General features: G+C 43.3%; 1 protein-coding gene across 1 annotated transcript in view; it reads left to right on the forward strand.

Moving 5' to 3' along the window:
• The first annotated feature begins 1,805 nt into the window (after positions 1-1,805).
• EFNB2 (ephrin B2) overlaps positions 1,806-13,622 on the forward strand; it is a 49,472-nt gene continuing 37,655 nt past the window's right edge. Inside the window, exon 1 of the mRNA XM_037067668.1 lies at positions 1,806-2,576. Within this exon, the coding sequence (XP_036923563.1) occupies positions 2,455-2,576 (122 nt within the window). The 5' untranslated portion in view covers positions 1,806-2,454. The remainder of the gene's footprint in view (positions 2,577-13,622) is intronic.

Raw genomic sequence — 13,622 nt, forward strand, 5'->3', positions numbered from 1 at the left:
TCATGGTTATTTTTAGACATTGCAAATTTCCTTTATTTCCTCTACTTGAAGAGAGGCTGTGGGAGCTGAGAGAAGAGGCCACAACTTGAACCTTACTGTGTAGGTTTGATACTGAGATAACACTCAGTTTTAGTTCTTTTAAAAGTTCCCTAAGCGGGCTCTATAGTAAATTTTAAGTGAATTCTTTAAATGGTTAACGTTTAAGACTTTTTTTAACCCTTACGAAATTATGATTAATATTGCCTGCCCCATCCTAGTTTTTTGGTCCTCCGGCAATCCGCCGATGGCTTGGAATCGTTTACTGCCTTTGAGGCTTCGTAAAAAATTATTTCCTCAAGTTGGAGGCTTATTTAAAACTTGCAACTGAGGAATATAAAGTTTTATCTTATAAAGATTAGCTTGGAATAATGTAAATGTATTCACAACCTCGTGTATCCTAAACGTTTTTCGATCTTAAAATAGTCCGCAAGTTTTTACATAATGTACGTCAATTTGATTGTTTCAAAAACCGAATACTTAATACACCCAAATCTCCAAAAGTTGTTAAAAACAAGAGTGAAAAAAACCTAAACGAAGAAATTTCTCTTAAATTTAGCTTAGCGGATAATTTGGGTAAAGAAATCCAATTGCAGGAATACAAGGAATACAGCCCGGTTCTTTGCGTCTGAATCATTAAGTCCTGTAGTAGGGTTTGGGTTTTTTTTAAGCATGTTGTAGATGCACGGCATAATTACTTTTTTCAAATTGAATTGTACATTTGTACTGTGTCTTAGTTCAGCTGTGCTCTGCTCCTGGTCACTTAAGAGTCTGCTTTGGACTTTTTCTGCGTGATTAGATTGGGGGAGGGGGAGACCATGTGCTCTCGCATGCAGAGATGTCAAGCTGGCCGCTAGTGGGCGCTATGGGTCCGTGGAAGCAGTCGACAAGGTGGCGCTCATCCAAGTTCTTAGCAAAAGCACTTAGCCAAGAACACAGAAAATCCTGCCACCTCTTCGTTTGGGCACTATTTGATAGCGTGTGTGTCTAGGAGGCTAATTTAGGATAAGGTCCCGCGGCAGTCTCGGGCGTGCCGGCGGCACTTGCAAGAACTTCGAGCTAAGCAAGGCACGAAGGATGAGGGGACCCGGATGTCTACGCGCCCCAGTATTTACTGTCCTGCCAGCGCCTCGTCCCCTGGAGTCTTTACATTAAATCTCCCGGCCCCGTTGACTTAGGTTGGTCCCCAGCGGATGTTTGGTACCGAAATCAGGTCTCAAACGCATCACTTAAGAGACCTGGTAGGCGTTAGCGAAGGAATGCACGTGCGGGTTGTGAGTTTAACCCTGCAAAGGAGACATTTTATTCAAAGGAGGAAGACGCACCGGGAAATGCAGTGCATTACACTCCGGAAGGAAAGTTTCGCCCTCGACGTTGCCCCTCTTTCAGAGTTAGGACACTTTCTGGGCAATAAAGTCGGGTTCAGAGAGCGAGGACAGGTGGCATCGTGCTGTCCCCTTTACCACTCGGCGGTCCCTCTCAGCATCCCTGCCCCGCCACTCAGAGACCTAACGCCACACAAACACCCCACTTCTTTACCGACTCCTCCGCTCAGCTCGAGCCGCCGCCGGAGGGCTAAGGGCGTGGCTCACCTGTCAGCCGGCGCCCCTCCTCGCGGCGCCCAATGTCTGACACGGGCGAATGACGGACGGTGCAGTTGCCCAACCAACGCGCGGTTGCTGTACGGAGGACCAATGGGCTGAGCTGTGCGGGGCGGGGTCCTGCGTTTATAGTGCTCTGACAGCGGGCTGGTAGCGCTGACTCTCCTCTGCAGGGACAGCGGTGCCGGCTTGTTTGAGTAGCAGCTCGCAGAGCGGGTCTTGGTGCCCCTTCCGCGCACAAAGGCTCGCGTGCGTCCGGCGCCCGTGGCTAGGACCGAGACACGCCGGCCTGCTCTGCAGGCTGGGAGCCGCGAGCACTAAGGAAGCTCCCGCGGTCCCAGAGTCACCTTTCACTGCTCCGAGCTCCTGGACATGGAACCGTGTGGACTCGGCGACTCTGCGCTCGGGCCGCTGCCCACCCTCCAGGATCTATAGTGCGGGACGGCCCCGCTCGGGACGCAGCGCTCGCCGCCTGTGCCTAGTCGTCTCTCCGCTTTTGTGTCTCGGACGCGCGCCCTCTTTGCAGACCCGCGCCCGGCACCCTGGAGCCGCACGGGAGTGGGTGGTTCGAGCTGGGTCCGGCGCGGCGACCTGGAGCCCGGAGCCCGCCGAGCCGCCGCGCCCCGCGTGTGTGCTCCTGCCTCTCTCCCTGAGAGGTCCAAGGAGAGCTCCCTTGGCTTCCGCGATCACTGGAGCTGCTCGGCGCGCCCCGGAGCTGCCTGCGGTCTCCCCCTTTTCTGCCTGGAGGATTGGGGCTTTCGGCCCGCGCCCTGTCCCTCCGCCGCCTCGAGTGCGCGGGGCTGGAAGCCGTTTGGCCATGGCTGCGAGGAGGGACTCCGTGTGGAAGTACTGTTGGGGAGTTTTGATGGTTTTATGCAGAAGTGCGATTTCCAGATCGATAGTTTTAGAGCCCATCTACTGGAATTCCTCGAACTCCAAGTAAGTGGTATCCGCAATCATCCTCACAACCCCGGGGTATGCTGTGCCGCGCCGTTTGTACGGGAGGAAGGGTCGGGCCGTGGAACCTCAGAGCCTGTTTCTGGAACCTCGGTATTTCCCGCTCCCTCTCTAGATCCCCGTCCCCGATCCACGCCACATTACACTTGGTAGAGTCTTCTGGCTCGGCCTTCCAGCCGGAGCGCCAGCCCGAACCCACCTTCCTTCCCCTTTGGGCTCACCGGCGCTAAAAAGCCCCAGGAGGCTCCGGTGCCACGTCCGCGTGCGTATCTGACGGCAATACCTGACCCTTATTTCTGGAGAATGGAGAACCAGGCCACGAACAGGGCTGGCAGGCGCGTAGGAGCTGGCGGGCTCTGGAGAGGGGAGGGGATGCTGCGGTCCCAAGGAGCACAGTCCGGGTCCCGGAGCGGGCGGAGACGGGGCTCAGGGCAGTGGGGCGTACCCCAGAGAAGAGAGTCTGTATCCCAGGGCCGTCTGTACCACCCCGGAGCACGCGCGTCTCCGGGGTGTCGCGCCGGCCAAACAGTGCTCGGAGAGCTCTTCAGCTCCGCGGGAGAACTCTGGAGGCGAGCCCTCTCTCTGCTCTCCGCCCGGGAGTCGGTCGGGCTTTGGTTGGCCTTTTCCTGGAGAACCCTCTGCACGTCGGTCTCTTCCTTGGTTTTTAAACCAATGACCCCGAACTCTGTGCGGTCCGGGTAGCTGACTTGATTGTAAGGAAGCTTTCTGAGAAAGCTTAAGGCCCTAAGTAAAGCCTTCAAGCTTGGGGAAGCTGGACGAGAATGGGATCCTTAGATCCGGCTTGCTTTTATCAAAAAGCGCAGCCTGGGAGAAAGCCAGGCCTCGTGGAGATTAACTTTCAAGTATGAGCACCCTAGTTACATTTAGAATTTAGGAAAGGCGATCCATCCCTAAATAACTCGTAATTAGTCATCTGTGCACTCGGTATTGCGTATCACCTCATTCTTGGGATATATTTTGAATCACAGCCAAAAATATTTTACAGAATCATGAAATTTTGGGAAAACGATGGAGACGTTGGCTGTATCCTGGAGCAAGCGTTTGAGATAAGAAGCAAAAGCAATGGCCTAATTGAGCAAGTTGGCCGTGAATTTTAGGAGTAAAGAAATGAAGGATTGGTTTAGAATTCACATCTTAATTTTAAAAATTATATCCACTCCTCTAAAAGTGATCAATTTCAAATTCACCAACAAGCTAACCAAGAATTCCCCATTACAAGGGTCAGAAGCACCCCAGCTGTAAATCGGATAAATTTATGCATAATACTAGATGGCACTTAACAACACTGTCCATATTTCGAAAATTACTTAATGCAATCTCTTTTCATTTGGCCTGATCTAGTATGGACGACTTTATTTTGTTTATTTTGTTAGTGTAAGATACTTTATTTGCTGAAAAGTTAGTGATAGTAACATCTTTACATTGATACCGAATCTAGAGGCTCCAGGTTGTGCCCAAAAGGGCCGGGCTCGGACCTGCTCGCAGTAGCCGGTGACTGGGCTAGGCGGGCGGGGAGCCGGGCTTCGGGAGCCGGGATGAAGCCAGCCAGTGCTCGCTTTGTGCCTACAGAGGTCACTCTTCCATGCGCAATGCTCGCGCGGTGCCAGCCCCTCACCTCTTTCCCCAGGCTGCCCCGCTCAGCTCCACTTAGCAACTTTCACTGACGGACTGTCTTTTGGAGTTTATTTTTTTCCCATCAGGACTTAATGTTTTTATTTAAATATACTTTGAAGAAACCCCCATTCACCCCTCCACTGCTCTATGTGTATTTTTGCTTTGTTAACCACTAGTTTGTATTTCTGGGAGGAACGTTAGAAAATACATACTTTGAGAAAAAGTAGAACAATAATTACTTCAATGTTAAGTTTAGACATTAATATTTCTTTTCCTATGTGTAGGGGTGACTATTTACAGATTGTCCTGATGATTAGCATAAGTCTGTTTTTCCCAGCTGTGGCCACAGATTTAAAGACCTGCTGGAGGCCTGCATTTTAGAGAAAGAAACCTGCCTCCTTGCACTGCTGATGTTGCTGTTGGTGTGATTGCTCCAGTCCTTAAGAATAGAATTTTTTTTATAGTTCTTGAGATAATGGCTTGCTTGGAGGACTGGGTAATTTGTTCCTGGAAAAGGTCTACTTACCAAAGTATGTAGCTGTGAATGCTACCCTGAGAGATCAGGGAGGAATGACTAAAAACCTCTCTTGTTAAGGGGTCACTTTATTTGGGGGAAGTTGCGTATATATTTCCAGGGAAAAGTTCATCAGTCAATGTCATGTGGCGGGAAGGTAATCAAATGCATTGAAGTTTCAAATCAGTTCTTATGAACTGAGGAACAATTCATTTGTAATGAAGCAACCATCAGTAATTAAATTTGTTTTATTCAGGGTTCAGCTTTTTTAGCAGGTGGTGGACATAGGGGGCATGCAGCAGCTGTTTAGATACAGCATCCAGAAAATCATTTCTAAATTCACTGTCTCCAACACCACTTTAATCACATTGTCCGCTGGTCCCATCCTGAGAGTTTTGAGAGTAGTTGGAAGAAGTGCTATACATTGAAACAGTAGCTCTGTTAGATTATTAACATTGCATCCATAGGCTCTGATAGAGGTGGGTCAGTTAAAGCCATTTAGGTTGTTTAAGTTTTTTTTTAACCTCAGAGAGAATAGCAAACCTGGTTTTCATGCATTTCTAATTAACATTTCAGTAGAACAGTTTTTTCCAAGCATGATGTTTTTGCCAAATAAAATAGTTCTCTTTTTAAAAAGTATATTGATTTCACTGTAGAGTGAGCAAGTTTGTATTGGTATGGTATTCTACAATGAATTACGCTAGTCAGTGTTGAAAATTTTAGTTGAGCATTCATTTCTTATGTCCATGGGTGCTATTTCCTATGTACCACATACTAGTTACTTAACAAAGCATTTTGCTTTTCCCATGTCATTCTTTCCCACATAATACTGAATTCCTGATATTGATTGACTTTATAGAAAAGAATGGCCGGATAATATCCAGATAACCTATAATACATGGGCTTCACCACAGTTGGGCCCAGAATAAATACGGACCTGTCAGAGATTGATAAAATAAACTACAATGGATAGTGCTGTTTAAACAGTCCATTCAATACCATATATAAGCTAGCCTGCCTTCCATTGTGTCTGAAATTCTTATTTTTGTAGGTAAACAAATGCACATTCAACACTGATTGAATAGCCCCTTGAACTATGCTCCACAGTTTGCGTTTGGGTTAATCTTGTCGGTTTTAATATAGAGAGGAAAAAGCACAAAGCACCAGGGGTGGAATTGTTAGTGCTTTCACATCCACATTCCTCACGTTTTGTCAGGATGATAAACTGTAGGTAATGGACTGTCGTTGTTCCCCAGGACAACTGAGCAAGAGAGAGCACAAAGATGGAGCTCAAGCAATATCTCACAATATGCTCGGTAGCCTTCATTCAGACCAGAAGAGAATTTATTTGGGAATCATTTGTCTAGGGACTGCACATTTTAACCTCAGCAATTACAGCTTCAAGCCTCAGAAATGGGAGCTGGAGGTTAAGGTGATTTGTTAAACCCTTGGTTCTAAATCTTTCACAAAGCTTAACTGTTGACACTTGTCCAACTAATACAAAGAAATGTAAATGATTTCAACATTCTTAAATGTTTCTGACTCCTAGGCTAAAAAAAAAGTATGAGGACAGGTGAATCAGGCATCATTTCCAGGTCAGTTTCTCTCTCTCTCTCTCTCTCTCTCTCACACACACACACACACACACACACACACACACTACAGATGGGTATGGATTTCTCATACAGAGTCAGCTGAAATAATAATGTGTATGTTTGATTAAATATTATAAAGCCTCTTATCTGTAAGTGTACTGAGATAAGTTCTTTAATTGGTGGATCACCCCAATACCACAGTGATTACCTTCAAATTGATACTGCAAAAGGAGAGACTAAATCTTTGCTATTTGGCCTTCCCCTGAAATGCTTCAGGTAGCTCCCAGGAGGTTGAGTATAAACATCTACCTTAGAGCAACGTTTCCCCGTGTGTTCTCTTATTAGAAATCTGAGATCCCAGCATGACTGCCGTGATGCATCATAGGAATGGGAGTGGAGGGGGAAGGAAATACTGTAGACCCTCATCAAGAAAGAAAAAAAATAAAAAAGGAATATCCTTTATAATTTTACGAAAACTGTATTTTTAAACTCTTGCATTGCAAATTAGACAAAAAGAAGCGCTCTTCTAAGAAGAATAATGATTAAAATGGTACTCCTCTCTACCTAATCTCTGCCTTCATTTGCTGCTGACAGAAAGAGCCTGTTTTTCAGGTCACTTATCATACATCTACATAGATTTGCTTATGAGCTCACCCTTTGTGTAGAGGGGTAGAGCCTTAAATGGGAGTGTTCAACTGTTTAAAATATTTTGATTAAAATATGCAGAACCCATAGAACTATAAGCTTCTAGTTAGGAATTAGATCTTTCAGGGAAGAGCTTCACACCTCCCAACCACTTTTTAGGGGAGAAAATAGAATGAGGCTGGGAGAGGAATACAAGAAAAGCAAAGAAGGAAGGGTAGCAAATGGGACACTGTTCCGAACAGCTTGGAAAAATTCCTGTGGCTTCATTGTCTCTCTAAAGCCAAATAATACAAAGACATAAGCAATTCAGCCCATCTCCCATGATGGAAAATGTAAACCGTTGACATGGCTCCCCTGTTTAACTTGTTTAATTCTCATTTTAAATTCAGTACTATACTAGCCGTGTGAACTCTGAAGATTTCTTTAGTAATCCATTTTGTAGTTCCGAATCAAAAACAAAGTAAAAGGGTCTGACACAATTTGCTTTTATTTTTAGGCAAATCAACCCTGGTCATAGTTAATAAGGGGATTACAACTCAGACTAGGTCTTTACAGATGTAATGTAAATCAAGGGCAGAGTATAAAGAAACTGATCCCTTTTGATTGAAGTATGGTAAAAAGGCATAGAGAAACTAGCAGCAGTAATCTGATTGTATGGCAATAAAACCACCATTTTCTGTCTTTCAGATAAAAATAATGTGGTAAATCCATGCAGTTCATAAGATGTAAAGGCAGATAAAGGGTGAAGCCATGGCAACATATAGATTAGCTTGATGTTAGAAATGACACGTCTCTGAAAAGGGTGTAGAAGCGGAGGCCCTTGCTCCAGGCTGTTGGCTATTGTGTGAGAACCACACAGACTTGGAAACTCGGATTAGAAAGTATGAAAGCCCTACTTGTGGCCTGGGATGGTTAAAGCAGGAAAGAAAAGCTGTTCAGTTCTTGCTCATTGGTGGCGGATAATACGGCAAAGGTAGATTTCATTGACTGCCTTTTTTAGAGATTGAGATTGGGGCTGATTAAAATTTCACATCACTGCAGTTGTTAAGACCTGCAAGATTTTTCTTTTTAACTCCTGGCCTAACAGCGGCAGCCATTCTGTAGGATTAACTGCACTTGGCGGTCCCTGCCTTAATCTATTTGGGCTTCAGGCAGGGACATGCTGGGAAGGAACAGAGACCAGAGGGGATAGGTAGGGCTGGAGTTATCTGAAAAGAAAACAGAGACCTTTTGATTTCAGCCATCTCTCAGTCCCTGAGCCATCTCGCACAGAGTGGGAGGAGAAAAGGTAAACGTTATTCTCCCTCTCTCTCAGCCAGAAAGCTCTTCTCTGAGTTTTTCATTCCCACACTGGCAAAAATATACAATAAAATAAGTAAAAGGAGGAACTGAGTCTTTATTCCAATCATTAGTAATCCAATATGCCCAAACCAATGGGCTCTCTCTAGGTGATATTTTACTCATAAATGTATCTTAACCTTTGAGTTGAATGGGATAGGTGTGCTCTTCAGGTAAACAAAATGCTTACAAAAGTGTTAGTGCCCCCCAGTTTAAAGTTAAATACAACAACCAAATCATCGTGCTGTTGAATCTTACTGCCCCTTGTACTGAACAACCTTGTAAATAAGCTGTACTTTTGTTTTTGCCTTGCACACTTTCCATTTTAGTCATTAAACAAAATAAACCATTGAAGCCATGATTGAGTTACATGCAGAGTGACATCCGTAATTGGGTCAAACCAAAAAGGAAATATTTGCTTTATTGCCTCCTATTTGGCATTGAAGAAAAGTTTTAGTTCTTTAGAAGAGCCTCAACTCTTAAGACATTGACAATACTGAAAACTACAAACACCCCAGTGTTTTTTGTGATGGAGTGGCTGGCTCAGGGGGATTCAGTGCCGTTTTCTTAGTAGAAACATGGGGACTAATTCTGTGAGTGTCTGAAAGTCTTCAGTAGTCCTAAGTATTCTATTTCAGACCCATTTCATTGATTATTCCTAGTTCAGAGACAGCTGACTTGATCATCTGTTTTGGCCTGTAGATTTATTGCATCTGTTCCCTGTTTTTCTGGTCTTTATTATGTGGCTGTCATAGATTAAAAAAATATTTTTTAAATGATTGCACATAGATCTGCTATACCAAGTGCCTACTTCTTTATCTTCCTTTCTAACTTAATCCAATAATCTACATCAGAAGATCCATTGCGCTTGTCTAGATTCACCAGACAGAAGGGACACCCCCTAATTTACAAGCTGGTCACATCCAAGCACCTTGCATTCTACATTTGACAATGATTGCTAATAGCCCATTCAGCTAAAGTATTGGCTTGTTAACAGGGAACAGAGCATGATAAATGTCCAGCAAGCTTGCGGCCTCCTTCAGCTTTTCAGTTGCAAACTGGTGCATATTTATGGCAGGCAGATGACAAAAAGAAGAAGCTGGATTGCCCTGGCCTCTAGCTTTCTATTAGGAACAGGGTTAAAGTGATTAAAGAAATAAGGCTGGAAACCCTGCCACTTGCTTACTAACCATCATCCAACATTTAGGCTTGTTCTGCCTGCTGTGAGCATATTTCAGAAGTGTTAAAGGTAAGGATGGTTGAATCTAGCTAACCAGATTCAGATTTGATCACCTAATCTAAGAATAGGTAATCAATTATGAAATGTTTTCTGTGCTCACTGAATGCCAGGTAAACCTATTTCTGTTGCTCCTGCAGCAAATCAGCAGTGGCTCTTTATTTCCTTTTTCATGTATAAATTCAAACATGTAATTCTAGCCCAAAGCATTTTGTGACAGGTGAGTGCATGCTTGCTGACTTCAAATAAAAAGCATAGTAGGAGAATGCTCCATTAAAGAAAAACACGTTGTTATTTCTGCTCTTAGTAACTCTAAACAGAATATACAGAAAATGGGCTATGGTGAAGTATTAATAGTTTGCTGTTTTCTTTCTTTAAAGCATAGATAGATAAATGTTCTGACTATTCCCAGTAGTGGGCAGACATTCTGATGCTGGGAGTGAACCACCGGTGTTCTGCCTTGCTTTGAAAGCTTTGCAAGTACTATAGATTCTTCATAGTTTCTATACAAAATTATTAAACACTCTAGTTCAATTTCTCCATTTAAGTTTGGTTGCATATAGTTTTGACTACAGTCCCTGGACCATTTGTCCAATACTTGCTAGTTAAGTACCTATTGTACCCGAGGCATTACTATTTTTCATGTACCGATTATTCCTGTATCACATAGAATAATTATGAGTGCTACCCACAATTTTGAAACCAGTATGTCCACTTGTTTGTGTTGGAGGGAAATGTCCTAGGCTTCGGTTTCCTTGGCAGGGGTGTGCATTGCGGGATGAGGGGGTGCAACTCCCTGCCTTCTGCCGACCCTACTGTAGCTCCCCAGGCTACACTCCCTGCAGGATACCTTACCCCTGTACATATCAGAATCTCTGACCTAGAGAACCAGAGTGTCTGAAATGTCTTCTTCCGTCTTCTCTTCAGCCTCTCATGTTCCAGCCTAGAAACCCAGTGAGGCCCATTGTGGTTCCAACACCAGATGTAATGCTTCTGAATCCAGCCAGAAAACATTTGCCTGGACAGGAACTGCCCAATAAGTGAGTGGAGCTGGGCCAGTTATGTTCAAGTCTAGCTCAGAATATATCAACCTGCAGAAGATATTTTAAAATGACAGTTTTTGTTTAACTACAAGAACTGTATTTGGGGTGCATTTTGGATAAAAACAAGCATTCATCAATCCCAAATCCCCCTGTACCTATAGAAAAGTGGATCTTTTATTATAGTGGACAATCAATAAAGTTCACAGTTTCCCTAAGTGAGTGCGCTCTCTTTGTGATGTAGTAGAGCAAACATAATCTCTTCAAATGTTTTCTCTGTAATCCCACGGCACTTTGGTTAAATACCTAGGGCATAGGAAGATCATTATACATTGCGGTCATGGTTCATATTCAAGTCTGAATCTTCAGTGTCCCTAAAAGGCAGGGACAAGAATTGTTTTATTTCATCATTATCTAGAAGCTAGCATTACCATGCTGCATTAGTTGAATGAACAGACACAACGGAAATGTATGCTTATGGTTGCCTACTCTGTGTTAACATATCACCTGCTACTTTTAGAGACCAGCCGCTCTGGAACTGTAGTGCATCAGAATCACCTGGAGGGCTTGTTAAAACAGGACTGTGGCCCTGCACCCAGATTTCCGGGTTCCTAAGGTCTAGGTGGGACTTGAAATTTACATTTCCAACTAGTTCTCAGTTGAGAACCATTGCCATAGATAAGCTTTTTTGGAAAACAACTCAGCATTAGGTCATCATCCTCTTAAAGGCTGTTTGGGGATCTCTGAAGAAATCTGGTCCTGCTTCACTGCTCTGTGCTCCCATACTTGCCCCTTTGGAGGCCATAGGGATCATTGATGGTGGCTAATTCACTGATCTATTCAACAATCATTTATGAACTGTGAGGTCTTATTACTAGGCTCTGAGAAAACAAAAAACAGTCTCTACCTTCAAGAGATTTAAATCCTAAGAAGAGTAGAAGGAATCATGGTAGAAGCAAAAGCAGTTTGTGCTGTGGTACATGGGAACTGTGTGCACTTGGAACACGGAAGAAGGGAATGGTGTTCATTCTGGAGGGGTGTCTAGAAAAGCAGCCCAAAGAGACAGCAGGCATTTGTAAGCAAAGTCACAGTAGGTGTCTGAAATAAGCAACTCAAAGTAATAATATTTTAGCTGAGGGTGCTGTGTGTCTAGAAAGTGTACATCTGCAAACATCTACTACATTATTCCATCTGAGCGTAGCTCAAAGACAGAACTCACAAATGAAAACAAATTGGTGCGGTGGTATAGCGAACCCAGTAGTGATTTTTCAGCTACCTTATTAATGTGAGAATTATCAGTACCTTATTTGAAAAGCCCTGTGTTGATCATGGAAAGGTCAGGTGATTCAATTAAGCAGACAGCTGGGCAAGTGCCATTTCAGTTTAGTTGAGAGTACATGCTTTGGAATCTGGCTGTGTACGCCAGGACCAATTCAGTTATTTTTTTAGCTGTGTAACTTCGGGAGCATTTATCCTCTATATCTCAGTTGTCTGGTCTCTAAAATGGGGACAATAATATAATAGTACTGAATAAAAGAGTAATAGAATTGTGGTAAAGATTGAGAGAGTTTATTTAGTTCTGTGCTTGGCACAATGGGTCAATTAATGTCAGCTATTGTTAATTAAAATCATTTGACTATCTATTGTGTGCCTAGCTCTGGTTCAGTTTGCCTTTGACATACAAGTGCAAAATAAATAAAAGTAAAATGATAATAAAAATTATAACATGGCACTTTCACCTTTTAAAGTCTCTGATGTTACATTGTAGTTATTTAGTAAGACTTTTCTACTATACGAGGCACCTTTTTATTTCCCTTCTACCACCAAATCAGATATTCTTTTTGTACTTTCTACCCCTAATGTAGTGACATTTTAAATTCTGAACCTGCCCTTACAGCTTCTCCACCATGGGTGGAGGAAGGCCTGGGCAGAATTCACTTGTGCGTTCTACTCAGGTATAGTAAGAGATTGGGTTGTTGAATGAAAACATAAATATAACTTGTAAGCATGGGCAATGTAGCATTTTTTGCATTAATATTAAATGATATTTCTTATTTAAAAAGCTACTTACTTGGTAGACATGGTATATTTTATTCAACAAAATTGTATATAGCACTTACTATATGCCAGCTGCTGTTCTAACTGCTTGACAGGTACTGATGCATTCAGCCTTCAAAGTAACCATCTGAGAGTGGAATTTTATGATCTCTATAATACCAATGGGGAAACTGAGGCACAGATTGGTTAATTATCTTGCCCAAAGCCCTCTAGCTAGTAAGTGGTACAGTCTGGATTTGAACCTTATTACTCTGGTTCCAGAATCCCTCGTGATTTCCTGCCTCTGTCATGCTGTTGCATGGAATAAGCAGAATTTGTGTACTAAATTAAGCATGTGTTTGCTCAAAGCAGCACATACAAGGTGGATAACAAGAAAGTTTGGAGTATAATTCTTCCCTTGTCTTAACAGTCTTTCCTCTGATGGGCATGCCATTCTAAATGGATCCTCTAAATCTTTGCTGTAACAAGGTTGTACCCAGTGGAGACTAGATAGTTATAAAAGTATATAATATTGCCCTCGCTGTTGTGGCTCAGTGGATCTGTGGGGAAGAAGGGCAGTCAGTTTATAAAATGAGTGAGTCTGCTATTCTGAATGAGGAAAGCATTCTGCTGCTTTGTTGTAACTGACTGCTCTTCCCAGTTACCTCCTGACAAAAGATGCTGGTTGCTCTAGATAAGCCCAAGCACTTGACCCATAACTTCACCATGTACTTGGACCTTGCATGTCTATATGGAATTAGAATGGCATTAACACAGAAGCCCAAGATTCCATTCAGAAATACTCTATGCACTTGGGAATATAAATACTCCGGAAGAACAACAAATTCACGAGTGTGAATTGAGTAGCACACTTCATATACATGGAAGAATATTTAGTCTTGCATTACTTTCATTCAGTGATAGAATGCTGCTAACTAGCACTCCCTGTGCTAGTCTATAAACCAAAGGATCTCTGGTTCGATTTCC

This window comes from Sturnira hondurensis, unplaced genomic scaffold (genome assembly GCF_014824575.4).
Source record: "Sturnira hondurensis isolate 20B ecotype Veracruz unplaced genomic scaffold, ASM1482457v3 Scaffold0017394, whole genome shotgun sequence".
In the NCBI taxonomy this organism is placed as follows: domain Eukaryota; kingdom Metazoa; phylum Chordata; class Mammalia; order Chiroptera; family Phyllostomidae; genus Sturnira; species Sturnira hondurensis.